Raw genomic sequence first — 27,945 nt, 5'->3', positions numbered from 1 at the left:
GAAAACACTTTCCTGGATAAAAAAGAAAACATTCCAGATGCGTGATCCAGCCGTGTGTTTTCATAATCCTTGGGAGAGTGCCATCCACATTTTAACTTACCTGTGCCTGAGAATTTAATTTTTTAAAAAGTTTTGATTTTTTTTTTTTGTATGAGGTACTTTTAACATATGTATTTCATTGCTGTTACACTCTGTATTTTGTGAGGTGAACTTTTCCTTTTCTTCTTCCTAACCACTAACGTTAGAATTGACTTCCAAGAATCAGCGTGTATAGTTAATACTGAATTTCTTTAATTTAACTGACTTAACGACTGACTAACTATTCGAGCACTCCTGATTTGTATCTAGAACATTCAGATTGACCCATTATGTTCCTGGGTGGTAGAGGTGTGTGCCTAGTGCTGTAGAAAGATCCGCTGGCCTGGGGCAGGGTCATTGCTTACCACACCACACTGCTTCCTTGCTTTTATGTTTGTACACAACATCTAAAACCAGTTTTGCTGCTATCATTCAGTACTGTTCTTTTGTCTGTGAGTTTATTATCTGTTAACCAAATAAAACAATAGAATTACCTAATGAGATATATCTTTACACTTAAATAGCTTTTTTAGAGGTGACTTTTAAAGAAGTCTCTTGATTCTGATGCTAGGTCGTTTTAAAACCACTATGCAGAGAACTCACTGTAAGCCACGTGATCTCCACTGATACTGGTTATCCTGTGCTACAGAGAAAATCAGAGTAGTCACAACTAAGATTCTTACCTACAAAATGAGATTCAGTAAACTCTTAACCAAAATTTTAAAAAAAATTTTAAGGAAAATTAGCAGTTTACCTATTCAGAATCCAACCTTTCTATATTTTATACCGCACTTTAGTGTATTTTCTGTAACTGTAGATATAGAAGATCTGCCTCCCCTGTGGAAATTGGGGTCTGTCGGTGGGCATGCCCCTGGAGCCCAGCTTGCCATTGAACAGTGTTCCCACCCTAAGGCCTTGGCACCCTGAACGCCTGATCTCTGATGCCTACCAGGTTTTCCTGATTTGGGTTTCCTTTAAATATTCCTTTTTTGCATGATTTTCTGATGGGAGGAAAATAGCAGTAATCATTTTTGTGTGGGCAGACTGTCTCATTTTTTTTTTAGCCGTTGTCGTTTTATTCATTTTGTGTAATAACCATGTGTCGTGTCAAAGTGGAAGACATTTCAAGTCTGTAGTATAGCTAGTAGGCAGGTGTGCACATTCGAAGCCACACCTGGTCTGTTTTCTGTGCACTGTGGCCTTAGCCTCACCTTTCCTCCCGTGTCTCCCGGTGGCATGCTCCAGGGCTTGCCTTTTTTTTTTTTTTTTTAATCAATTACACTGAAGTTGGGAGATTCAGCTGCAGAAAGTGACAGATGAAAGGAGACAATGGTTGTGTAGGAAGATGGAGAAAATGCTCACTCTGAGGATGAGACAGGGTTTTTTGTTTTTTTGTGGGGGAAAACATAAAATGAGGCAGTTACACATTCGTTATGAAGGTGTGCTACAGAAAATAATCTGGTGCTCTTGCTAACTTTGCTCCTTCACTGTTGCTTGCAAATAGCCAAAAGCCGTATGTTATAGCTTATTGTGTGAAGGTAACTAAGAAAAAGTGTTCCATGACTTTATAGAGTACATCCATGCAGAGTCCATTATTTGAGTTTTTGACATTTAATAACTTTGCTAGAAAAATCTGTAAAAAAAAAAAAAAAAAAAAAAAAAAAAAAAACATTTGCAAGTGATTAAGCCCCATGTATGTTTGTGCGAAAGTCCTACTTCAGGCACTCTGGTAGTAGCTGTGCACAAGGGGGGCCCAGGGCTGCACCTCTGACCACCTTTTGTGGTACTACCCAAACCTTAAGATATACTTTTGATAATAGATAACTGCTCTTTTACTAAGAGATCGTCTCTACCTATAGAAATGTATTTTCAAAACACTTATTTTACACAGCAATTTTGTATCCATTTAAACTAATCTTTTATCAATAAAGCACTATTGTTTAGATGTTAAATGAGTATTTCGGTTATTTGCAAGGGAAAGTTGTGAGGTTTTCTGGGAAAATTCAAAGCTTTGACAACGTGTGTATAAAATAAGGGAAAATTACTTGCATCAATAGCATCAGTACTGAACAACTTTGTACGTATTGGAGATCCAGCCCAAAAGATAGCAAAAAAGATTGGAAAGGAATTATTTACAGGTGATCAGATCATCTACTTAGAAAGTGCAAGACATCTGGTGAAAATCAACACCAAGAGGTCAGTGATAGGTATTTCCTAATTAGAAAATATAGTGAGAAAAGAATGCATGGATAGCAACTACTGAATTCCTGGAAATACAAGTGAATGAAATATAAGAAGAAATTTCAAATCTGTACATTTTCAAGACTAGATAGCCTAAGTAGGCTCTACCACTTGAGTAAAAGAAACTGGAAACCGGAACTTCTAAGCCTGATCTGGCTGGACGCCTAAACCCCAAGTCCTCTAGCCTTCTTGCTGCCCGCTGGACTGACCATCCCAGGACCACCTGGGCCCTTTTTACCTTGCTAGAGCTTCCTGAGCTTCCTCCTTATAGACCCTGGGTAGTGAAACTCTTGCTTTCTCTAGTTCCTCAGTTAACAGTCTCAGGTCACCGGCACACACCCTGCAGCATGCCAGGCTCACACCTGCAGTATCCCCACCTGCCCTGCCCGTCTGCGAGAGTCCTCTGTGTGCACCACTGTGGGCCTGATGATGTCACTGGGGGCTGGTTAGAGGAAGAGCCCCAGAGGTGGGTGACATGGGGGGAGCACGCCACAGTGCTGAGCCCAGTCTTGGTGTGCCCGGGTCTCAGACCCCCCAAAGTTGCCTCAGGAGAAGCGGAGGTTCCCCTCAGCCAACTTTTCTCCTGCTTGGGCTTTTGGGAAACGAAGGGTCAGGCTTCACTCTGGAATCCACAGCACCACAGAAGTCTCATAAGTGCCCGGTGTTTGCAGGATTTAATTATTTCCTCGACAGCCGCGCAGTGACAGTGGGTGCCAGGGCTGGGCTAGGAGGGCACGTTGGGTAGGGTCTTGAACGCATAGTTGAATCAACCTTTCAAGAGGGAGGGAAAGTGCTACAGCGAGTCAGGTTTCCATTCTCTGGTGGGGGGTCTCTCGGCGAGAGGGAGACCGCAAAACTGCCCTGGCCGCCTCCACGGAGCAGCCTGTCTCAGCCTTAGCACACCCTCGCGCAATCCTTCGATGATCCCCTTCGGTCCGTGTAGCCCCATGAGGGATGCAGTGGGTGCGGGTAAGGAGGAGGCTGGCGGCCAGTGACGCAGTGCAAGGAGAGCCGCCAAGGTCCAGGCTAAGCCCAGCCCCGCCCAGCGAGCCGGGGCCCCGCCCAGGACGTAACCCGCCCGGCCGGCCGCTGCCCCGCCCAAGATCTAGCCCCGCCCAGCGAGCCTAGGCCTCGCCCGGGACGTAGCCCCGCCCGGCCAGCCGACGCCCGCCCCACGAGCCGAGCTCTGCACAGATTTACACTCTGTGTCACGCCCGACTGGTCCCGCCCCTTCTCCGTCCGTTCACCAATCAGAACTCGGTCTTGCCCGTTTAGGCCGCCCGGCTGGAGAGGCTCCGCCCCGGCGCCCCGCAGGCCAATCGACGGCGCGTCCGCGGCGGGGGGCGGGGCCCAGGGCGGGGCGCGGGGGCTGCTTGGGCAGTCCCGAGCCTGCGACGCCGACGCCAGTGTGGAGGCCGCTGTTGGCGACTGCGGAGGCCGGGCTGGCGGGTGAGGACGCTGCGGGCGGCCGAGAGAGCGAGGGTGAGGACGTGGAGCGGCCTGGGCGCGCTGGGCCGGGCTGGGCCTCTCCGGGTGGGTGGCGAAGCCCCGAGGCCCGAGGCGAGAGGTCCAGGCGGAAAGGGCGCCGAGGCCGAGGTCCGCCAGAGACGGTCCCGCCCGGCGTCTGAGGCCTTCGTGAGGCGGCTGCGGCTCCCGGCGCGCCGGGTTAGAGGAGCGTCCGTCTGTGGGGAGCCTGCCCCGTGGGGGCCGGCGGGGCTGTGTGCCGGGGAGTGTCCCGCGTGGACTCCCGGGTTGGCTGGGGTGCCCCGTGGAGGCCGGCGGGGCTGTGGGCCGGGGAGTGTCCCGCGTGGACTCCCGGGTTGGCTGGGGTGCTCCGTGGAAGCCAGCGGGGCGGTGGGCCGGGGAGTGTCCCACCCCGGAGGGTACCTACAGTGGGCCGTAGGGACCCCCTCGGCGTGGGCCTGGAGGTGCCTGGTGGAGGCACTTTGAGCCGTTTGCCTTTTCAGCCTTTCTTTAAATTGTATCTTAAAGGTGGGAATCAAGTGTTAGGTGTTAATATTTTTACTCCACTAAGGGCTAGAAATGCTCCTAAGCCAGTGGGTAGCCTACTGAGGGAACCCATGAAAACTGGGGACCAGAATATGGCCCAGTGCGTTGCACACCCAGATTCGAGGCACCTTTTCCGTTACGCTGTGGCAGCAACCTCTGGCCTATCATGTGCCACTAATGGATGTGAAAAACAGAAATTAGAACGAGGCAGCATTGAAGGAAAGATTGTGGATACATAGTGTTAAAAAAAAAAAAAAGGATGGCCAGATTTAAAACCCAAGGCCAAATCTTTAAAGGGTGATTTTTCTCTCTGGGTTTGTGGGGTATTTTTGGCTGTGCCAGTGTGGAAATGTTTGATAACCCTGAGGTGGCAGTGGGTTAGCGCGTTGGTCTTGTGTAGATTGCCTTATAACTGGCGACACAGATTTTCTCAGTACCAGAGAGATGGGAGAGGACATTTGAGGTAGGGAAGAATGGAGTCACCTTTACTTGTAGGCCAAATAGAATTTAAATGTTCTACATCTGTTGCTTATTGAAAGATTTTTTTTTTTGAAGTCTTTAAAAGTTTGTAAAGCACTTCAAGCTCATTATTTATTCAGTTTTCCAAAACTCTTCAGAGACATGATCAAGTTGCACAGCCCCGTTTTAAAGTAGAGGGAAGGGAGGTTGAGAGAGGTGGAATGACTGGCTTAGGGTTAACACCTAAGGTTTTGCAGATACCATCTGTACTTCTCGTGTCCCCTATCCTTACTGCAGGTTCGCATTAGATGGTTCACTATTAACAAGCTAAATGCTGATGATGCAGTTTCCCGGACTGCAGAAGTTTGCTGGCTTATTTACTACAGGACTATCAGTTGTTAGTAGATTTCCAGGTTCCTTCTATACTAATTCCTTTCCCAAAGAGGAAGTTGATGTAAGGTATATTCATTTACCTTTGCCTCAGGTTCCTTATTCAAAAAAATGGGTTTAAAATTTATTTACCTTGGCCAGGCACAGTGGCTGTAATCCCAGAACTTTGGGAGGCCGAGGCAGGCAGATTTCTTGAGCTCAGCGGTTCGAGACCAGCCTGGCCAACATTTTAATAGAGTAGGTAAAACTACTCTATTAAAAATACAAAATACAAAAATTAGCTGGGCATGGTGGCACATGCCTGTAATCACAGCCACTCGAGAGGCTGAGGCACGAAAATCACTTGAACCCGGGAGGCCGAGATTGCAGTGAGCCAAGATCATGCCACTGTACTCCAGCCTGGGTGCCAGAGCGAGACCCTGTCTCAAAAAAAGTTTAAAAATTGGCCGGGCGTAGTGGCTCAAGCCTGTAATCCCAGCACTTTGGGAGGCCGAGACGGAGATCATGCCACTGCACTATAGCCTGGGCAACAGTGTGAGACTCCATCTTAAAAAAATAATAATAATTTAAAAATAATAAAATTGTTTTTCTTTTCTTTTTATTTCTTTTTTTTTTTGATATGGAGGCTTGCTCTGTCACCCAGCTGGAGTGCAGTGGCACAATCTCGACTCACTGCAACCTCCACCTCCCTGGTTCAAGCGATTCTCCTGCCTCAGCCTCCTGAGTAGCTAGGATTACAGGCGAGCTCTACCATGCCCAGCTAATTTTTGTATTTTTAGTAGAGACAGGGTTCCACCATGTTGGTCAGGCTAGTCGGAACTCCTGACCTCGTGATCCGCCTGCCTGGGCCTCCCAAAGTGCTGGGATTACAGGCATGAGCCACTACACCTGGCCAAAATAAAAGCTGTTAACAAGGTGCCTGGCACAAGGTAAGTGCTTAATAATGTTAGCCATTATTATTATCAGGTGAACAAATAATCTGAGTGGAAAGTAGAACGAGCTAACCCTGAATATTTACAAAGAACAGTTGAGAGAAAATTAGGCAATAATTAAGCATATTTATTCTGCGTGGAGGGAATGATTTGAACTGGATTGCCAAAGCAAAGATCAGTGCATGGTCAATTCCATGTGGGCTCATTTAAATCCATTTGGCCCAAGGAATTCAGTTGCTTCCTTCCTTTCCAAACACCCCTGCTTCTAGTCACATCAATACCTCTTCTATATTCAGACAGTAACAGATTTTTCTTACTGCTGCTTACCCTTTCAGTTTTGTTCTCATTTTTCCTTCACCCACTTTCATATCAGCTTGCCAGCTTCCCCTTTGCTCAGTGCGTCATGAACTTCATAAACACAGCATAGTGCTAGATATGCAGGCAAAACCCCATTGTACTGTTGGGTGCTGAGCTGAGGTAATTCCAGTCATGTTCTCTGAGATCAGAATATAGAGTCCTTTGACCGTAGTGTATTTGTCAATGCCACAGGGAGTTGAAAAGTTGAGGATCCTACAAAACAGTACGATAAAGCCCAGTGTTTGGTGATTTTCTGGGGAGAGTTTAGTTGACAGTGATTCTGTAAATTGGTCTAATCTTTTTGGAAAGTAACTAGCAGCATGTGATAAAGATTTTGATTTTGAAATCACAGTTTTCAAAACAATCTGATAAAACTTGTTGTATCAGTATGGTAGAGTACTCCATAGCAAGTAAACATGCTTCAGCAAACTGAATCCCATCCTCCCATCCAAGCAAAATTTGAACCATTTTGATCCATGGAAATATGCTTTAAAATGTGCCTTAACCAAAAAGTCGAAAAGGTGTGTTCACAGCAATTATAGTGTTGTAAAAATACGTGAGGGTGTGAGCAGGATCAGGAGGGTAGTTAGAGCGATGTAAGTGGTTTTAAGAGTCATGAATTGTTTTTCCCTAAACTGGTGTTTTGGTTTTGCCATTTTAAAATACAAAAACAATAAGGCCCTATAATGTTGTAGGATGCAGTGATGAATCTTCCTTAATCCCATCTATCCCCTCCCAGCCCGTCCTCCTGATTGCTTCCCAAAACGAAAATTTGGTCATGTCCTATCCAGGCTGCAAAACCTACTTAGGTATGGGATTACATCCAGTTGGCCCACTAGAACTTGTACAGCACAACCCAGGCCACCTTTCCGCCTCCCCTCAGGTGTCTGCTCATCCTTTCCCAGCTGCTTCTGCAATTTCTATAGTGCCCTGCCTGTGCACACACTATGCCCTTTGTCCTCCTGGTCTCCTGTTCCCCTGTGCGGGAAACTGCTCCAGGTCAGGCTAGCAAGTGCTGCTGCCCCTTCCTGCTCTGTGACTGCAGTGGGCAGGTAGTACTGGTCACTTTCTCACTTGTCTCCCTTTCTGAATTAAACCTCTCCATCTTTGTGTGCCCTGTGCACCCCATGGAGTCACGATGGGGCTGAGGCTGCTTGTGGAGCTGAGTGACTGCTAACAAGTCACTAACCTTTCTGAGCCTGAATTCCTTGATGCCAGCTGCAGATGGCTATTGTGATTAAATGAGATGGCCTAAGTGAAGGGTTTGACCTGCATCTCCTTATAGTAGTGGTCACACAGGACACAGTCGCTGTTGTAATGTGTACCACAGCATTCTTGAGGCCTTGTTTTAGATCTTGTCATCTGGATGAAGCCTCACCCCTGGTGCCCTCCACCTGCCAACTTCCTCTCTACCATCCTCACTTTACTCTCTCCAAGGCACTTAATCACCATTTAATAGTCTTGTTTGTATTTGTCCACTGTATAGGGGGAGATTTTTCTCTCTTACAAACTCCTGTATCCCTAAGCATTTAGACTTGCCTGAAACAGAATAGAACTCAATAAATATTTGAATGAATTAATCAAATTTCATCTGAGGCAGAGGCAGATGCCAGGTTTTATGGAGGTTGAAAGTATACAATGTGGGGAAGGGGAGAATATTTTAAGAAAAAGAATACAAAGTTACAAACAAAAATTAATTTACGTGAATATTTAGAATGAGAAAGTAACAAATTTGAAAAAGCTGATCAATAATATGCAAATGGCTAAATTGGGAAAAATAACATTTGTTAATGATCTAACACACCTGTGTGATATTTTCGTTTCTGTACTTTTTAATCATCTTTTCATATGGCAGAGTATAGAAAGAACTTCATGATTCCTCTAGCACAGTTGATAAATTTTTATTGTCAGTAGGGTACATAAAACTTACTATTTTGCATATAGACATATTTGCTGTTTCTAATACTGCTACAGGATGGTGTCCCAGAAAAACAGGTGTTCAGGTAAATCCTGTTTTGCAAAATTCCATTCAAAAAAAGAAAAGAACACATCTAAGGCATACATAATTGTACTGCAATATTGATTATTTTTCTGATAACTGAACTCTTATATTTTAGCACGTCTGATGGTAAATCCCCCACATATGAATATCTGGTTCCCCCTGTTTCAAACCGTGTTTCCTTTCTACTGCCCACACACTTCCCTGAGCCAGGTCCCATTGGACCTATTCACATTGCCACAGGATCCCTGGCCCTTCACCTTCATTGCATAAAAGCCCTGGTGAACCAACACAGTGGGCAATAGCAGTATTTCTAGAAGCAATACCTGCATTGAGATTGCTGGTAATCACCTAAGTTTGCACTAAAGTTTACACTAAAAATACACCTAAATTTTTACTAAAAATGCAAAAAATTAGCCGGGTGTGGTGGCATGTGCCTGTAATCACAGCTACTTGGGAGGCTGAGGCAGGAGAATCGCTTGAATGTGGGAGGTGGAGGTTGCAGGGAGGCAGAGGTTGCAGTGAGCCAAGATTGTGCCACTGCACTCCAGCCTGGGTGGGGCAGACGTAACTATAAACAGCATAATGTGTCCGTTAAACCCAAACTAAATGTCTCTAACTTAATGTAACTTAGGTGGATCTCAAAAATGCCAACAACCCCTCCCAAGCCACCTGACATGAAGGGGAAGAGGAACAGAGGCAGAGTTCCTCTGTTGCAGTGGGAAAAGGCATTAGTCTTAATTAATTGCAATTAGAATATTTTGGGGATAAATTTTACAAAAGCATATGACCATAGGGACATTGTGCTTAGGGCCTTTCTCAGGACCTTGGAAGAAGTTGGTGCAAGTGAGGGCCCAGAAACCTGAGCCAGACTAGCTCTGTCATCAAACTGCCTTTGTGGGGACAGTTTCCTGGTCCCTTACTTGATGCTAAATAACCCAGTAGGGGAATGTGGGGTGAGGGTGCTAAGTGTGTCTTCCAGGAGTTAGTGGGAATGTGTTTGGGAAGGAGGAACTAATATTAGAAATTGTTTAAATTATTAGGCTTTATTATATCTCTTGTCCCCTTTATGATTTTTTTTTTCAGAGTCTCACTCTGTAACCCAGACAGGAGTGCAGTGGTGCAATCTTGGCTCACTGCAACCTCCACCTCCCATGTTCAAGCAGTTCTCCTGCCTCAGCCTCCCAAGTAGCTGGAATTACAGGCACACGCCACCACACCTGGCTAATTTTTTTGTATTTTTAGTAGAGACAGGGTTTCACAGTCTTCGCCAGGCTGGTCTCAAACTCCTGACCTCAAGTGGTCCACCCGCCTCAGCCTTCCAAAGTTCTGGTATCACAGGCTTGAGTCATTGTGCCCAGCCCCGACTTTATGGTGAAAATCTCAGTTGCTTTGTTAGTGCGTAGACAGTAAGGTGGATGTCGGGAAACAAGTGCCGGTATCTGAACAAGACATGGAAACCTGGAGAGTGTTTAAAGCCGGTGGTACTTCTGCAGGAGTCTGCAGAGAAACCATCTGACTTTGAAGATAATGTATACTCATCACGGTAGGCCATTTGACAAATACAGAAAATTAGGAAGAAGAAAATAAAAATCCTCTTATGCCTCCCTATGATAACCACCATAAATGCGTTTTAAAATGCATGGATGTGGAGCTGTGGTTCTGGGAGGTGGAGGGAGCATACTCCATCCTGCCTCTCCCACTCGCTATGGCTAAGATCTCGACATGTGCTTGGAGCAGCTGTTGAGGACACCGACAAGTAAATGGTAACAGGTGGATGGGGGGTGAAGGCCAGAATTTGAAGAACGACTTTGCATCAGTAGTAAGTTTCCTGTCTTCTCTTCAGCATCCCCTACTCTGGACTCAGGCTGTCCAAAACCTGGAGGCGGGTACCTGGTGTGAACAGGAGGAGCTACAGAGACAGAAAATGGGAGAAAGGCATCATTTTTTTCCCCTCTTGCTCCCTCTCCTCCAGTCAGTCCTGCAGTGGCAGGAGTGTGTGAACACACCTAAAACTCTGAGGGAATGGGGGGGAAAACTCCAATTGCCTTTTTATTCTCTTCCCTCCTGCAGCTCAGTCCCAGGCAAGATGCAGGTACAAGAAGTGTGTGGCTAAACGGGGTAATTAAAGCAGTAAGTTTCTGGTGGGAGTCTCAAAAGGGGATCCCAGGTAACTGGAAAGGGAGATTCCAGAGAGGGAAGAGCTCAGGAAAGTGACCCCATAAAGTTGTTAGTTAACTTACAGGCTCAACACTGAGCTGTGTACTTGTGATGTGACCCAGAACAGGTTGCCAAAGACTTTGAGAACTCAACTATGGAATAGACCATTGCCTGGGAGGCAGGCTGGCCACTAGGCAAGTAGGGTACCTGCAGGACATTGCTGAGGAACACTGCAAAGGCTTTGAAAGCGAAAGTGACGCCGAGACCATGTTCTGTAGAAGGCTGGTCGGGACTTGGGGACTGAATCCAGCCAGACCAGTGCCTGCCCAACAAAAATACTGGCATTCCTCATAGGAATCAAACAAGATCAAGAGTCTCTAAGAGCATGTTAAAAATGTTCAGGATACAATGCAAAATGTACTCAACATGTGCAGAACCGGGAAAATAGCAACTGGTGAAAAAAGACACTAAAGCTGAGCTGGTGCCTATGTTGGAATTCTCTGATAGACTTGATTTGTGGCCTCCATGCCCCTGACCTCCTAGTGTTCTTCATCCTGGGAATATATGACATACTTGGCAAAAGCACATTGCAGATGTAATGAAGGGTATAAATCAACTAGCCTGGATTAGTTGTCTAGATTATCCGGGTGGGCTTATGTAATTATATGAGCCTTTAAAAGTAGGGATCTTCCTCCAGCTGATAGTAGATGGGGGAAGGCAGGTAGACTGGAAGTGTAAGAAGTTTTCAGCGTAACATTTCTGGCATGGAAGATGCAAGGGGCCATGAGCCAAGGAATGAGAATGACCAACAGTTGACAGCCAGTAAGAACTAGGGACTCAGGCCTATACCCACACAGACTTGAATGACTCTGTGAGTGTATTCTCCCCCTAGAAAATCCAGGTAAGACCCCAGGTCAGCTGACACCTTGACTTAGACCTTTTGTGACCCTAAGCAGAGAATTCTGGTGAGTCACATTACACCCAAACGTCTAACCCATAGACACTGTGAGATAATAAAAGGCTGTTATTTTAAGCTGCTAAGTTTGTGGAAATTTGTTAAGGCTACAGTTTAAAAAAAAAATTATAAAGCCCTTATTATTAAAATAGTCCAAGAAGTAAAGCTACTCTTGAAACAGATGGAAGTACAGAAAGTCTTGCCAAGAAAATAGAAGATATAAAGAGGTGGGAATTTTCATGGAAAATGTAGTAACAAATAAAATGGAAGTGATAAAGGAAAGAGCGACTCATAATGCATGGATTTACAGCTTTTTTTTTTTTCTTGCTTACTCTTGTGTCTTTGTCTTTAGGATTTACAATTCTTTAAATCAAATTTTTTGGTTTGTTTTTAATACTTTTCGTTTTTTTGTGACAATTCCTTCACAATCATTTTTTTAATTGCATTTTAGGTTTTGGGGTACATGTGAAGAACATGCAAGATTGTTGCATAGGTATACACATGGCAGTGTGATTTGCTGCCTTCCTCCCCATCACCTATATCTGGCATTTCTCTCCATGCTCTCTCTCCCCAACACAGTCATTTTTAATATATCTTTTTTGCTCTACATGCTCAAATAAACTTCTCTGGTAATGAACTGTAGAAATGATCCCTGTAAATACAGTCTCATGTTTTTTAATCTTGGAGAATTTGCATTGTAGTCTGTTGAACTGGGGGCCGTGCCGGATATTAGTCTCACCCCTGCACAAATCAGGTCTCTGGCCTTGAGCAAGCAGCCTCGTTTTCTAGGCTATATTTTCTTATGGAAAGTAGAGACTGGGCCAGGATTTCATAAAGTAGGAGCTTCTCTCTTCCTCTCTCTCACCTTGAACTCTTGCAAGGATTCCTTGAATCCTTATGTACATCAAAAATTACTGCTAGATTTGTTTTTTGTTTTGACTTGTGGAAAATTCCAAACATTCACAAAAGTAGAGAAAATAATATATCAAAGCCCATGTATCTAGCTTTAATAATCAACACATGGACAGTCTTTTTTTCCTATACCCACCTCCACTGATCCCCAACTCATTGGATTATTTTAAAGTAAATGCTAGATATTATTTCATTTTATCCGTAAAAACTTTAGTATGCATCTCTGAGAGGAACTTTTTCCTCTTTCATGTACCCACAGTACCACTAAAGCACTAGAAAATAATATTAACCTCTTAATATAATCTAATATTTAATTAGGATTCACGTTTCTCTGATCTGTAAATATTTGATTCAGGATTCAAATAAAGTCCATATAGCATTTGATAACATACCATATAGATAACATGCTTTAGCAGGTTGTATTTACACACATACATGCACTGTTTCCTTTTTTTTGTTGTCATTTATCAAAGAGACGAGGACATTTATCCTGTAGGATTTCTTTGTAGTCCTTTTATTCCTTAGGATATATTTTACTGGTGATGTATAATGAAGTCACTGGGCTTTAAAGTCACCTGAAGTAATTTCCTTTAGTTTAGCTGATGTCTTGATTTGTAGTTAAGACCATTTGTTTCATTTTATTTGGGTTTTTAGGACTTGCTTTTCTAAAATACTGATTTAATTTTGCTTTCTAATTACATGAAACCACTTATGAAGTTCCCATGTCAAAACTACCAAACACCCTGTGCTGAAGGAAATACAGTTTCCAACATTGTTTACGCTTTTCACTTCCTCCCTTATAGGTAACCATTTTCATTAGTTTTTGGTTTAAGCTCTATTTTTTAAAAATATAAACAAATACATATCACTTTGGGAGGCTAAAGCAGTGGGATCAACTTGAGCCTGGGAGTTCGAGATCAGCCTGTACAACCTAGTGAGACCTCATCATTACCAAAAACAATATATATGTTTTCTTCTTCTTTTAACAGAAGTTAGCATGCCATGCACCTGGTTTTGCACCTTTTATTCACTTTCACACCAAAGCTGCATGTACAGATTTTGCTTTTTTTCCTGTAAAGATTCTGATGTTAAATTGGATGGCTTCATACCACCCCTCACAAAAGTATTGAGAATCAGTTATCCAGATTCACTTCAGCTCTTAAAACTTCTATTTTTCAGTTTATAGAATTTTGCTTAACATAAAATCAGAATACCAGGTTGTAGAGGATCTAAAATACACTCTAAAAGAAATAATACATCTGTTTAGTGTTCAGGCAACTAAAAAATATAACCTAGGGAGTAAAAGTAAGGTTTGCAAGTACTGGTTATGTACAAAGAAATCTCTTTGGAACAGTCACCCTGGGTATATACTATGTTGTTGAATTTGTCTGAAAGTGACCTTCCTTTTCTTGCACACATTTAGCCACGATTGCATTATGCTCAGATAGGAAGATTGTGATAACATGATTTTATGAGGTATATTTAATATTTAGCTACCAAAGACTATAAATTAGTAGGAATCAAGAACACATTTTCTTTCCATTTATTCTCTCTCACATTGAGCTGCCTTTCCACAGAATCATGGATTCTTAGAACTGAAAAATATCTGATTACCCCTTCCCTTTCCCTGTCATTTTCCAGGTGAAAAAGCTGGGGCCGGGAGTGGTGCCATGACTGAGTTTGTAACTGCAGAGTTGAAATTGCAACCTAAGTGTGCTGGCCCTGAATTTCCACCATCCCCAGCTGCTGCTGCCTCCTTTCTTGTTCCCCATTAATGCCTGCCTTTTTATTTTGTCTTTTTAAAATTACAGCTTGGTAGATGACTTTCTGTGTCAGTAAGCGCCCTTCCATCATTAGAGGTTCTTGAGTTGTTGACTGACCCTCCTGGTGTTTGAGGGATAACGTTGCCCGAATATGGATCCTCCTCAGTGGTCAGCTGTGTGCAAGTGACACAGCTGGCCTGAAGCACCTGCTGAAGTGTGTGCAGATGAGTTCTGCAGCACCCTTTTCCCCAAGCTTCTGGTGCCAAGCATGGTTTCTGTGATGCTTGGGCCACGTTGCCTTCAGACAACACCGTAGCAGTGTTCTGAGGAGGGGTGTATAAGCCCTGCTGGCCTGCCCACCTGCCCAGCCAGCCATTTCTCATTAGCCCTTTGAAGGCCTGCCTTTACAGAACAGGTCTTGACATTTTTGTCTGCTTCCTCACAGTTCCTCGTTCCAAAAGTTAGTAATGCTTAGAAAGGGAATAAAAAGGATCCATCTCTTGCTCTACTGCAGTAACGAGGTGATGCAGCCAGGGTCAAGGGACTGAGGAAGACTTCCAGTTGAACGTCATCAGCAGTGAAGTTTGTTCCCAAAGCTGCAGTGGACTTTCCTGTTAGACAAGTGTAGTGAAGTACTAAGTTTATATTCCGCTTTCTTGGGTTGGGCATAGAGGAGTTTGTTTTTTGATTCTCCCAAAACAGACAGTGAAAAATATTTTAGGGAAGGTTATTTTTTTTAATTGCAAAATAGAAGTGTTAGCCAGTACCCTTTACTGTGGACCATGGACTATGCTTTTGTCTAAAAAGCCATGTGCTGATTTTCCAGTGGAAGGGGAAGAGCTTTCATAGCTATGTCTGGGCCCAAGTCCTAGCTCTGTCACTTTTGAGTAATGCGTTCCTTGGCAGACCTTTTTTTTTTTTTTTTTATAGATTTTATTTTTTAGAGCAGTTTTAGGTTAACAGCAAAATTAAGCAGAAGGTAAAGAGATTTTCTATATACCCTCCGCCCCCACATACACGCAGCATACCCTGCTGTCAGTATCTGTCACTAGAGTGTCCATTTGTTACAAACCTACTCCATACATCACTGTCACCCAAAGCCTTGGCAGACTTTGGAGCTGAATTTTCCAGCTTTAAAATGGAAATGATATGTCACAGCATTTTCTATTTTGATGATGATGATTATTATTAGTTTTTGAGACAGAGTTTCGTTCTCGTTGCCCAAGCTGGAGTGCAGTGGCACAATCTCAGCTCACTGCAACTTCTGCCTCCTGGGTTCAAGCTATTCTCCTGCCTCAGCCTCTTGAGTAGTTGGGATTACAGGCATGCACCACCATGCCCGACTAATTTTTTGTATTTTTAGTAGAAACTGGGTTTCACCATGTCAGCCAGGCTGGTCTTGAACTCCTGACCTCAGGTGATACACCCACCTCAGCCTCCCAGTGCGGGATTACTGGCATGAGCCACCACGCCAGCCTCGGTGCATACTTAAATAACAATTTTTTTTCCCATTGTCAAGCTGGAGGAAGCAATCCCACTAGAGCAAATGATGTTAAAAGAGCGACCTGCTGGTTTTGCAGTCATGCTGCAGCTTCTGCAGTAGATTGACACCAAGATTAACTGACAGTCACAGCATTGGGTTTACCTGCTGGTTTTTTATTAATGTATTTTTTTATATTTCTTTAGAGATAGGGTCTCACTGTGTTTCCCAGGCTGGTCTCAAACTGCTTGGCTCAATTGATCCTCCTGCCTCAGTCTCCTGAGTAGCTGGGATTATAGGTGTACGCCACTATTCCTGGCTTTACTAAGGTCTTTTTAAGCTTTCATAAGCTTACTAATAAACTTAAGTTCTGAAACTTAAGTCTTAGTCTTAAATTTAGCGTTAAAGTCTTAAATGTATGTCTTAGTCTTAATCTTAAAGCTGGGCACAGTGGCTCACACCTGTAATCCCAGCACTTTGGGAGGCTGAGGCAGGCAGATCACCTGGGGTCAGGAGTTCAAGACCAGCCTGAACAACATGGCGAAACCCCATCTCTACTAAAAATACAAAAAAATTAGCCAGGCATGGTGGTGGGCACCTGTAATCCCAGCTACTCGGGAGGCTGAGGCAGGAGAATGTCTTGAACCCGGGAGACAGAGGTTTTACTGAGCCGAGGTTGCACCATTGCACTCCAGCCTGGGCAACACAGCAAGACTCCGTCTCAAAAAAAGCTGCGTAATTATTAAATGGATAGTTTATATGCCACATTACTATTAAGTGACAGCAAATAGATTTTTCTTTGGAATATCAGCAACAGAGTACCACAGGGTCATTTCCTCTCAAGTGAATCTGCCTTCTTAAGATCAGTCTCATGAACAAGAGTGTCTGTGGCCCTACATTTTAGCTGCAGCCATGTTGACGTCTGTCTGGGCTAGATGAAAATTAGGATGTAAGTTGTTGCTTGGAAACTGCAAATGTGTAAAGATTTCCTCTGTGAGCCACATATTTCAAACAAGAATTTGATATTCCTTGAGCTAAGAAAAGTGTTTATTTGTCTAATGTGTCATGTTCTCATGAATGAGGAAGCAATGTTAAATAAAAAGCTTTTTGTTTTAAACATATTTTATTATAAAATAAGCACATACAAAAACAATCAAATGTATGCCTTAATGGATTATAAAATGAACACTGTCCAGGTCCAGAAACAAAACTCTGCCCTGCCAACCTAAGAACTCCTTCCCTGTGTGCCATCCCAGTGACAGTCCCTCTCTCCTGTCAAGAAGGGACCATTAGCTGGGTGCGGTGGCTCACGCCTGTAATCCCAGAACTTTGGGAGGCTGAGGTGGGTGGATCACCTGAGGTCAGGAGTTCGAGACCAGCCTGATCAATATGGTGATCTTTATTAAAAAAAAAAAAAAAGAAGGGACCATTGTCCTGACTTTTCCAGTAATAGCGTCCTTGTGTTTTCTTTTTATGGTTTTATCACTGGAATGTGTGCCTCTATGCATTACAGGTTAGCCTTGTATGTATATATTTTTAGAAGTAGATGTTTAGACATGACTTTCTTATAATGAGTAGAAGAGAAAGAACCTGAGGAAATTTTTAAACGTATACTTAAGATAACATAGTTGAGAATTGTACAGTAGAATAAATAAGATAAATGACTTCTAAAAATATATTTCAGTTGTAAAAATGTATACAGATTTGTAGTATTACTTAAGGAAAGAATGGCTTTGGGAACCAAAGTAAAACACCCTATACCTTGTTTCAGAAGAACCCACTTTTGGTGGTTCTATACTTGGTAAATGTTGTGAGCTGACCAAGAACACATAGATCATTTATTTTTATTTTCATCTGTTTTCACATTGGAGGTACCTGCGAAGTAGAAGTCTTCTTCATTTGCATTCTCTTACTTTTACATTAACTACTCAATTAATTTGTTTGTGAAAAGACAAATATATATTCTCACTTATCTGTAGCAGCTGAAAAAAATTGATCTTATGGAAGTGGAGAGTTGAGTGATGGTTACCAGAGGTTGGGAAGGGCAGTAGAGGGTGGAGGATTAAGAAAGATTAATTAATGGCTATAAAAATGCAGTAAGAAGAAATAAGACCTATTGTTTGGTAGCCAGTAGGGCAACTGTATTTAATAACTTACTGTATACTTGAAAATAACTGTAGGAGTGGATTTGGAATGTTCCCCACACAAAGAAATGGTAAATATTTGAGGTAGAGGATATCCCAAATACCCTCATTTGACCATTACACATTGTTTGCTTGTATAAGGATACAAAACTTGAGTTAGACAGCAGTTAAGTTCAGATCTATTATATAACATGGCAACTCTAGTTAGTAACAATGTATTATATTTCTGAAAATTTCTAAAAGGGTGGATTTTAAGTGTTCTGATCACAAAAAAAATGTTTAGTTTGTGAGGTGATGCATATCATAATTGCCTCAATTTGGCCATCCCATAGTGTAGACATATTTCAAGGCATCATTTTGTACACTATAAATATATACAGTTTTTGTCAATAAAAAATTTAAAAATCACATACCCCATAAATATGTACAATTATGCACTCAAAAAAATTAAGTAAAAGTTTGTGGAATTGAAATTGAAAGGCTCATTTGTAATTCTTAGAACTTCATATATCTCATGTTTAATATTAGTTTAGCAAAAACAGTAATTTTTTTTTAAAGTATCCTGTTTGTGGTCATAGTCTTTATCTTTTGCTGTTGTCATCTTTACAATACATTGCATGATGTACCAGTTCATTTTTTTTTTCACTTGTTTTTTTAAATATATTTTATTGCACTTTAGTTTCTGGGGTGCATGTGCAGAACATGCAGGATTGTTACATAGGTACACACATGGCAATGTGGTTTGCCGCCTCCATCCCTGTCACCTGTATCTGGCATTTCTCCCCATGTTATTGCTTTCCAACTCCCTACCCCCTGCCGCCCCTCAGTCCCCCACAACAGACCCCAGTGTGTGATGCTCCCCTCCCTGTGTTCATGTGTTCTCATTGTTGAACACCCACCTGTGAGTGAGAACATGCGGTGTTTGATTTTCTGCTCTTGTGTCAGTTTGCTGAGAATGATGGTTTCCAGATTCATCGATGTCCCTACAAAGGACACGAACTCATCGTTTTTTATCGCTGCATAATATACCATGGTGTATATGTGCCACATTTTCCTTGTCCAGTCTATCATCGACAGGCGTTTGGGTTGGCTCCCAGGTCTTTGCTATTGGAAACAGTGCCGCAGTGAACATACATGTGCATGTGTCTTTATAATAGAATGATTTATAATCCTTTGGATATATACCCAGTAATGGGATTTCTGGGTCAAATGGAATTTCTAGGTCAAATGGAATTTCTATTTCTAGGTCCTTGAGGAGTCACCACACTGTCTTCCCCAATGGTTGAACTAATTTACACTCCCACCAACAGTGTAAAAGTGTTCCTGTTTGTCCACATCCTCTCCAGCATCTGTTGTCTCCAGATTTTTTACTGATCGCCATTCTAACTGGGGCGAGATTGTATCTCAATGTGGTTTTGACTTGCATTTCTCTAATGACCGGTGATGATGAGCATTTTTTTCATATGTTTGTTGGCCTCGTATATGTCTTCTTTTGATAAGTGTCTGTTCATATCCTTTGCCCAATTTTGAATGGGTTTGTTTTTTTCTTGTAAATCTGTTTTAGTTCTTTGTAGATTCTGAATATCAGCCCTTTGTCAGATGGGTAGATTGCAAAAATTTTTTCCCATTCTGTTGGTTGCCGGTTCACTCTAATGATTGTTTCTTTTGCTGTACAGAAGCTGTAGAGTTTAATTAGATCCGATTTGTCTATTTTGGCTTTAGTTGCTAATGCTTTCGGTGTTTTAGTCATGAAGTCCTTGCCTATGCCTATGTCCTGAATGGTTTTGCCTAGGTTTTCTTCTAGGGTTTTTATGGTGTTAGGTCTTATGTTTAAGTCTTTAATGCATCTGGAGTTAATTTTAGTGTAAGGTGTCAGGAAGGGGTCCAGTTTCTGCTTTCTGCACATGGCTAGCCAGTTTTCCCAACACCATTTATTAAACTGGGAATCCTTTCCCCATTGCTTGCTTTTGTCAGATTGTCAAAGATCAGATCCTGTAGTTGTGTGGCATTGCCTCTGAGGCCTCCGTTCTGTTCCATTGGTCTATATCTCTGTTTTGGTCCAAGTACTATACTGTTTTGATTACTGTAGCCTTGTAGTATAGTTTGAAGTCAGGTAGCATGATGCCTCCAACTTTGTTCTTTCTGCTTAGAATTGACTTGGCTATGCGGGCTCTCTTTTGGCTCCATGTGAAGTTTAAGGTGGCTTTTTCCAGTTCTGTGAAGAGGGTCATAGGTAGCATGATGGAGATAGCACTGAATCTATAAATTACTTTGGGCAGTATGGCCATTTTAACAATATTGATTCTTCCTAACCATGAGCATAGAATGTTTTTCCATCTGTTTGTGTCCTCTCTTATTTCCTTGAGCAGTGGTTTGTAGTTCTCCTTGAAGAGGTCCTTTACATCATTTGTTGGTTGTATTCCTAGGTATTTTATTCTGTTTGCAGCAACTCTGAATGGCAGTTCTTTTTGATTTGGCTCTCTTTAAGTCCATTATTGGTGTATAGGAATGCTTGTGATTTCTGCACATTGATTTTGTATCCTGAGACTTTGCTGAAGTTGCTTATCAGTTTCAGGAGATTTTGGGCTGAGACGATGGGGTCTTCTAAATATACAATCATGTCATCTGCAAATAGAGACAATTTGACTTTCTCCTTTACTAATTCAATACCCTTTATTTCTTTTTCTTGCCTGATTGCTCTGACTAGAATTTCAAATACTATATTGAATGGGAGTGGTGAGAGAGGGCATCCTTGTCTAGTGCCAAATTTCAAAGGGAATGCTTCCAGTTTTTGCCCATTCAGTATGATATTGGCTGTGGGTTTGTCATAAATAGCTTTTATTATTTTGAGATACATTCCGTTGATACCCAGTTTATTGAGAGTTTTTATCAAAAAGGGCTGTTGAATTTTGTTGAAGGCCTTCTCAGCATCTATTGAGATAATCATGTGGTTTTTGTCTTTGGTTCTGTTTATGTGGTGAATTTTGTTTATAGACTTGCATATGTTGAACTAGCCTTGCATCCCCAGGATGAAGCCTACTTGATCATGATGGATAAGCTTTCTGAACTTCTGTTGGAATCGGTTTACCAGTATTCTATCTAAGATTTTTGTATCTATGTTCTTCATGGATATTGGCCTGAAGTTTTCTTTTCTTCTTGAGTCTCTGCCAGGTTTTGGTATCAGGATGATGTTGGTCTCATAAAATGATTTGGGAAGGATTCCCTCTTTTTGGATTGTTTGGATTAGTTTCAGAAGGAGTGGTACCAGTTCCTTTTTGTATGTCTGGTAGAATTCAGCTGTGAACCCATCTGGTCCTGGGCTTTTTTTGGTTGGTAGTGCTGCCTCAACTTCAGCCCTTGTTGTTGGTCTATTCAGGGTTTCAACTTCTTCCTGGTTTAGGCTTGGGAAGGTGCAAGTGTCCAGGAATTTATCCATTTCTTCCAGGTTTACTGGTTTATGTGCATAGAGTTGTTTGTAGTAATCTCTGCTGGTAGTTTGTATTTCTGTGGAATCAGTGGTGATATCCCCTTTATTGTTTTTTTTTTTTTTAATGGTGAAAAGATATACATATATTTAGAATTAGCCAGCTGGACTCAGTTTAGATGATCCCAATTTTGTTGGCAACATCCAAGGCATCGTAATCAGGAGCCAGTCGAACATATGCCTTCTTCTCTCCATCAGGCCGAATCAGGGTGTTGACCTTGGCCACATCAACGTCATAGAGCTTCTTCACAGCCTGTTTGATCTGGTGCTTATTGGCTTTAACATCCACAATGAACACAAGTGTGTTGTTGTCTTCTATCTTCTTCATGGCAGACTCAGTGGTCAGCGGAAACTTGATGATAGCATAGTGGTCCAGTTTGTTTCTCCTGGGGGCGCTCTTCCGAGGATATTTGGGTTGCCTCCGGAGTCGCAGTGTCTTGGGCCGCCAGAAGGTGGGTGACGTGCGGATCTTCTTTTTTTTGTGGCTGTGGACACTTTTTTTTTTTTAGGACTTTTTATTGTTCTTTAAAAGAAAAAATGTGTCTTTTTTACCTGGTGTTTTTGAGATTTTCTCATTGGCTGGGTGTGGTGGCTCATGCCTGTAATCCCTGTACTTTGGGAGGCCAATGCAGGTGAATCATTTGAGGTTAGGAGTTTGAGAGCAGCTTGGCCAACATGGAGAAACACCGTTTCTACTGAAAATAACAACAACAACAACAACAAAAACCATATACAATTGGCTGGGTGTGGTGGCACTTGCCTGTAATACTAGCTAGTTGGGAGGCTGAGGCAGGAGAATCACTGGAACCTGAGAGGCAGAGGTTGCAACAAGCCGAGATTGCAACACTGTACTCTAGCCTGGGTAATAGAGTAAGACTCTGTCTCAGAAAAAAATATATATATTTTTCTCATTGTATCTTTTCTGCAATAGTTCCATTGTTATATACTATATTTTTCTTTGTTATTAAGCTGTTTGGATTACACAGTATATCTCACATCTGTGGCCCTTTTTATTTTTACAAAATTCTCAGAAATTACCTCTTCAAATATGGCTTCTGGTTTCCTCTGTTTTTTGGTCTGTATGTCAGTTTCATATATGTTAGACCTATTTGCATTATCCTTTATGACTTTTAAGCTCTCTTTTGTTTTGTTTTTGTATTTGCTCTTTGAGTTTCAGAATGGACTTTTCCCAGGGACACCTTTCAACACTGCCTTCTTGGCCGTTAAAGCCTTCGCTTTGGCTTTGGCTTTAGGAGGGGCAGGAGCTCCCTTCTTCGCTTTCAGCGCCATCTTGTGAAAAGGGTCCCCCTTTATTGTTTTTATCGCATCTGTTTGAATCTTCTCTCTTCTTTTTTATTAATCTGGTTAGTGGTCTATTTTGTTGATCTTTTCAAAAAACCAGCCCCTGGATATATTAATTTTTTGAAGGTTTTTTTGTGTCTCTATCTCCTTCTGTTCTGATCTTAGTTATTTCGTGTCTTCTGCTAGCTTTTGAGTTTTTTTCACCTTGCTCCTCTAGCTCTTTCAATTTTGATGATAGGGTGTTGATTTTAGATCTTTCCTTGCTTCTCATGTGGGCATTTATTGCTATAAATTTTACTCTAGGCACTGCTTTAAAAGTGTCCCAGAGATTCTGGTATATTGTGTATTCATTCTTGTTGATTTTGAAGAACATCTTTATTTCTGCCTTCATTTCACTGTTTATCAAGTCAACATTCAAGAGCCAGTTGTTCAGCTTCCATGAAGTTGTGCGGTTCTGAGTTAGTTTCTTAATCTTGAGTTCTAATTTGATTGCACTTTGGTCTGAAAGACTGTTTGTTATGATTTCTGTTCTTTTGCATTTACTGAGGAGTGATTTGCTTCCAATTATGTGGTCAGTTTTAGAGTAGGTATGATGTGATGTTGAGAAGAATGTATATTCTGTGGATTTGGGGTGGAGAGTTATGTAAATGTCTATTAGGTTTGCCTGGTCCAGATCTGAGTTCAAGTCCTTGATGTTTTTGTTAATTCTCTGTCTTGTTGATCTGTCTAATATTGACCGTGGAGTGTTAAAGTCTCCCACTATTATTGTGCAGGAGTCTAAGTCTCTTTGTAGGTCATTAAGAACTTGCTTTATGTATCTGGGTGCTCCTGCATTGGGTGCATATATATTTAGGATCATTAGCTCTTCTCGTTGCATTGATCCTTTTACCATTATGTAATGCCCTTTTTTTGTCTCTTTTGATCTTTGTTGGTTTAAAGTCTATTTTATCAGAGACTAGGATTGTAACTCCTGGTTTTTTTATTTTTATTTTTTGCTCTGCATTTGCTTGGTAAATCTTCCTCCATCACTTTATTTTGAGCCTGTGTGTGTCCTTGCATATGAGATGGGTTTCCTGGATGCAGCACACCAATGGGTTTTGACTTTTTATCCAATTTGCCAGTCTGTGTCTTTTGACTGGGGCATTTAGCCCATTTATATTTAAGGTTAATATTGGTATATGTGAATTTGATCCTACCATTTTGATGCTAGCTGGTTGTTTTGCCCGTTAGTTGACACAGTTTCTTCATTGTGTTGATGCTCTTTACCATTTGGTGTGTTTTTGGAGTGGCTGGTTGGTTGTTCCTTTCTATGTTTAGTGTCTCTTTCAGGAGCCTCTTGTAAGGCAGGCCTGGTGGTGATGAAATCTCTCAGCAATTGCTTGTTTGTAAAGGATTTTATTTCTCCTTTGCTTATGAAGCTTAGTTTGGCTGGATATGAAATTCTAGGTTGAAAGTTCTTTTCTTTAAGGATATTGAATATTGGCCCCCACTCTCCTCTGTCTTGTATGGTTTCTGCTGAGAGATCTGCTGTGAGTCTGATGGGCTTCCCTTTGTGGGTAACCCAACCTTTCTCTCTGGCTGCCCTTAGCATTTTTTCCTTCATTTCAACCCTGGTAAATCTGACAATTATGTGTCTTGGGGTTGTTCTTCTTGAGGAATCTTTGTGGCGGTCTCTATTTCCTGGACTTGAGTATTGGCCTGCCTTGCTAGGTTGGGCCAGTTCATGTTTTTTTATGCCAATGACATTAAGTAAATCCTTAGCAAATATTTACATTAAGAATTTAGTTCCTGCCCTCAAGGAGCAGACAGCATGGATAGAGATGGCTGAAGATTATAGATAACTGCTAACCTGTGCCACACGTGTGGCTCGGGTAATTAATGTGGCAGTCAGTGGCTTTGTTCAGGAATTAGGATGGAAGATGCACTGCCTTGTCATTTTGTTCGTACTACTCACATTTTGCTTTTCCCAGAGGATTTAGCTCTTCATTTTCTGCTTGCTTGTTTGATAAATTGGATGTGTGCAGAAGTTCAAAATGTTGTCTTTGTGGGTAGGGTTTAAGTGTACAGTAGGAGATGCTTGGCAGTAAGTCACTGAGAGCCTATTTGAAATTAAGAGATAAAAAGGTTCTTTGCCAGGTGTGGGTGGCTCATGTCTGTAATTCCAGCACTTTGGGAGGCCAAGGTGGGAGGTTCATTTGACGCCAGGAGTTCAAGACCAGCCTGGCCAACATGGTGAAACCCCATCTCTACTTAAAAATACAAAAAATTATCTGTGTGTGGTGGTGGCACACACCTGTGGTCCCAGCTACACCAGAGGCTGAGGTGGGAGAATTGCATGAGCCTGGGAGGTGGAGGTTGCAGTGAGCCAAGATCATACCACTGCACTTTAGTCTAGGCAACAGAGTGAGACTCTGTCTCCAAAAAAAGGGGGGGGGTTCTTGATTTGCTTGTCTTGATGACAAAATAAGCATGAAAAAGAGGAAAGGGCCAGGAGACTCGGAGAAATTAAGTTGGCACGCAAGGGAACTGGATTAGAAATTGAGTGAGATTAACTCTTTAAAAAGTTACAGATTAGTGGAAGACTCTGAGAGTGATTGAGATAAAATAACGCATGCAGTGCCACATGCTTTGTTGATTAAACATCTGACATTTGTATCTCACCTCCACCAGTTTTGCCGTAGTTTTTGCCATACTATGTTTTATTGTATTAAATATTTTTAAATTGATTTTTAAACATAAATAAGACATTTAAGAAGGAAAGTTGCCATAAATAATAATTATATAAGTACCATTTAAAAACAAACTAGCGTTATTAATTCTAGCTGATACTTAGCCTGATCTTTGTTAAAAACGATGAAGATAGTCGGGCATGGTGGATCAAGCCTTTATTCCCAGCACTTTGGGAGGCCGAGGCGGGTGGATCACGAGGTCAAGAGATCCCGACCATCCTGGCTAATATGGTGAAACCCCATCCCTACTAAAAATACAAAAATTAGCTGGGCATGGGGTGGTGTGCACCTGTAGTCCCAGCTACTTGGGAGGGCGAGGCGGGAGAATTGCTTGAACCCGGGAGGCAGAGGTTGCAGTGAGCCGAGATCGTGCCACTGCACTCCAGCCTGGCGCCTGGCGACAGAACGAGACTCTATCTTAAAAAGAAAAACGATGAAGACACATATTACCATCTTTGTGTGTCCCATACCATCATGTTGCAGACTTCAAATACACACAATAAAATCTATTTTAAAACTATATATACCCAATTTGAATGGAACAATAAAATTCACAGTGCATTAAACAAATAATGATGAGAATAGCCTGGTTAGACTTAATAGCTTGCAAGCAGAGACCTGTCCCTTGGCACAAAAGGAGAGTTGAAAAGGCCATGAGCTCCTCCCTGGGCCAGGTGTTTGACCTACTTGGGCCCTCATTGTCATCTGTTAAGTGGGCTGTGGATGGTGATATGGGTGTTATTGTGAGGATGGGGATTATCGTGAGAACAGGCAGGATCTGGGAAGGGCCTGACCAGAGGCAGGTGCCTCCTGATAACCAGGCATGTGGTCCTTGTTACACCTGTCCAGGCTGTCATTCAGTACCTCCCAGACTACCAGTGGCATCCCCTCTATCCTGGCAAGACATGTTAGAAAAATCGAGGAGCACAAAGCTGGCAAAGACAAACCTGGCTGTTTCATCTCCTTTTTTTGGCATTTTTCCTCAGCTGGAGTAGCCTTCCACTCTGCATAAAGTCAGCAGAGGGGAGAGACAGTTGCACGAATGCCTCTGATCTTGCTCTGCACTGCCTGACATTGATGCTATGCTTTGTGAAGCCTGTTTACCTTTGCTAGAAATGGCACCATCAAGTACTTGAAAAGGATCGTCACCACAATAACTGTTTGGGCTGGTGGAGAGAGATGTGCCCGGGAGTGGGCAGCCTTGGGTTGGTGCGGCAGCCTTGGGCTCTTTTGCTTCTGCTAGATGGGTGGTGGTGATGTCACTCGTTTGTGAGGTCTAACAGGTTAAATGAGTTAATGAATATGCCTGGCTCAGAGCACCCGGAAATATTGTTATTGGGGATGGTGCTCCACCTGTGAGTGTGTGAGTACAAAATAATCTTTTGTAATGCTCTCTTTTGAAGTGATTAAGACTCACAGAAGTTGCAGAAATAGTACAGCGGATTCCTGTGTCCCCAGTAATTCTTTTTTTTACCTTGTTTTAATATCGAAATAATGTGATAATTCTTTCATTTGTGGTTTTTTTTTTATTTTTTTTTTTTTTTATTTTAGTGTTTTCTTCACTCAGATGGTGAAGAATGGGAGAGATAGAAGGAACATACAGAGTCTTGCCGACTGCAGGGACGCGCTTGGGTGCCCAGAGTCCTGTGGGAGTTAGCACCCTTGAGCCGGGGCAGACTCTCTTGCCCAGAATGCAAGAGAAGCAACTGCACCTCAGAGTAAAGCTGCTGGACAGCACCATGGAAATATTTGACATTGAGGTAAGAAGCATGATTTTTGGAGGCGTATTTCCTTATATCTTCTGCAGGTCAAGTTACATACCAAATTCCATTTTGCTGGTTAGAATTTGTACTTTAAGTTGACGAAGAGTGGCTTTGGTAACACATGAGAAAATCCTTAGAAACAATAAATCTGAATTTCTCCTTTTATTTGAAAAGTGATATCGTCGCATCTTTTGTTTAAAATTGTGATTTAATTTGGTCTTTCTAATCATCTTCTCTTGTGAGAGACTGGCTAAGAGGACTGCTGGAAGGTGCAGACTGGAGCCAGATGGCTTATACCCAGACCTTCCCAGCTTAGCACCAAGTCTCAGTGAGGCCCAGGCCACCTGGATGAGGGGATGCCACTTAGCCTCCATGTGTGTCAGCTTCCTTGTCTTATACGTGGAGGCAATTATAATCCCTCGTTCTCAGACTGCTGGCATGAGGACTGAGCAGACACCACACACAGAGCCTGTCATGCAGGAGGTGTTGTATGGTGTTAACATATAACTTACTTTTCTAGGCCAGTGATAATACAGTTTTTATTTTGAAAGTTCCCTAATGGAAGATTGTACTTCTATTAATATAATATTAGCAAGAACAATTAAATATACTAAAAATATATGTATATATCAATATTTAAGTAACACTTTTTTTAGATCTATGTGATATGTTAGAAAACATTTTTTGTTTTTCTGCATGTTATTAGCATGAAAGTTCTTTTTACTTATTCATTTTTTCTTATGGTTTTTTTTTTTTTTTTTTTTTTTTTTTTTTTTTTTTTTTTTTT

At 42.1% G+C, this 27,945-nt stretch overlaps 3 protein-coding genes across 9 annotated transcripts in view; 2 read left to right on the top strand and 1 right to left on the bottom strand.

Annotated features, from left to right (window-relative positions):
• SEPTIN2 (septin 2) overlaps positions 1-2,027 on the top strand; it is a 40,852-nt gene extending 38,825 nt beyond the window's left edge. For all 3 annotated transcript variants that reach the window (XM_032269523.1, XM_032269522.1, XM_032269524.1), the window contains one exon: positions 2-2,027. The gene's annotated coding sequence lies outside the window, so the exon portion shown is untranslated. The remainder of the gene's footprint in view (position 1) is intronic.
• A 1,633-nt stretch (positions 2,028-3,660) lies between these two features.
• FARP2 (FERM, ARH/RhoGEF and pleckstrin domain protein 2) overlaps positions 3,661-27,945 on the top strand; it is a 143,818-nt gene continuing 119,533 nt past the window's right edge. For 4 of the 5 annotated variants that reach the window (XM_032269517.1, XM_032269516.1, XM_032269514.1 and 1 more), the window contains exons 1-2: positions 3,661-3,801; positions 26,947-27,155. In XM_032269517.1, the coding sequence (XP_032125408.1) occupies positions 26,973-27,155 (183 nt within the window). In that variant the 5' untranslated portion in view covers positions 3,661-3,801; positions 26,947-26,972. Of the gene's footprint in view, positions 3,802-26,381; positions 26,596-26,941; positions 27,156-27,945 lie in introns of all 5 variants that reach the window. The other variant, XM_032269515.1, reaches the window with a different exon arrangement.
• LOC116543727 (60S ribosomal protein L23a-like) lies at positions 21,480-22,661 on the bottom strand. The gene is made up of 2 exons (XM_032269525.1): positions 22,564-22,661; positions 21,480-21,859 (listed from the first exon to the last, which is right to left on the bottom strand). The coding sequence occupies exons 1-2, from the start codon at positions 22,652-22,654 to the stop codon at positions 21,480-21,482; spliced, it is 471 nt and encodes a 156-aa protein (XP_032125416.1). The 5' UTR covers positions 22,655-22,661.

Source organism: Sapajus apella, unplaced genomic scaffold, assembly GCF_009761245.1.
Source record: "Sapajus apella isolate SASKATOON/1434 unplaced genomic scaffold, GSC_monkey_1.0 scaffold194, whole genome shotgun sequence".
NCBI lineage: Eukaryota > Metazoa > Chordata > Mammalia > Primates > Cebidae > Sapajus > Sapajus apella.
This window is presented reverse-complemented; position numbering and strand designations above follow the sequence as displayed.

What these genes read in the sequence shown, in the direction of transcription:
- LOC116543727 (XM_032269525.1), bottom strand. Translation starts at nt 22,654, where the DNA reads ATGGCGCTGAAAGCGAAGAAGGGAGCTCCTGCCCCTCCTAAAGCCAAA. An exon ending in CAAGAAGGCAGTGTTGAAAG is followed by an intron (nt 21,860 to 22,563) that starts GTGTCCCTGGGA and finishes AAAAAAAAAAAA; the next exon opens with GTGTCCACAGCCACAAAAAA.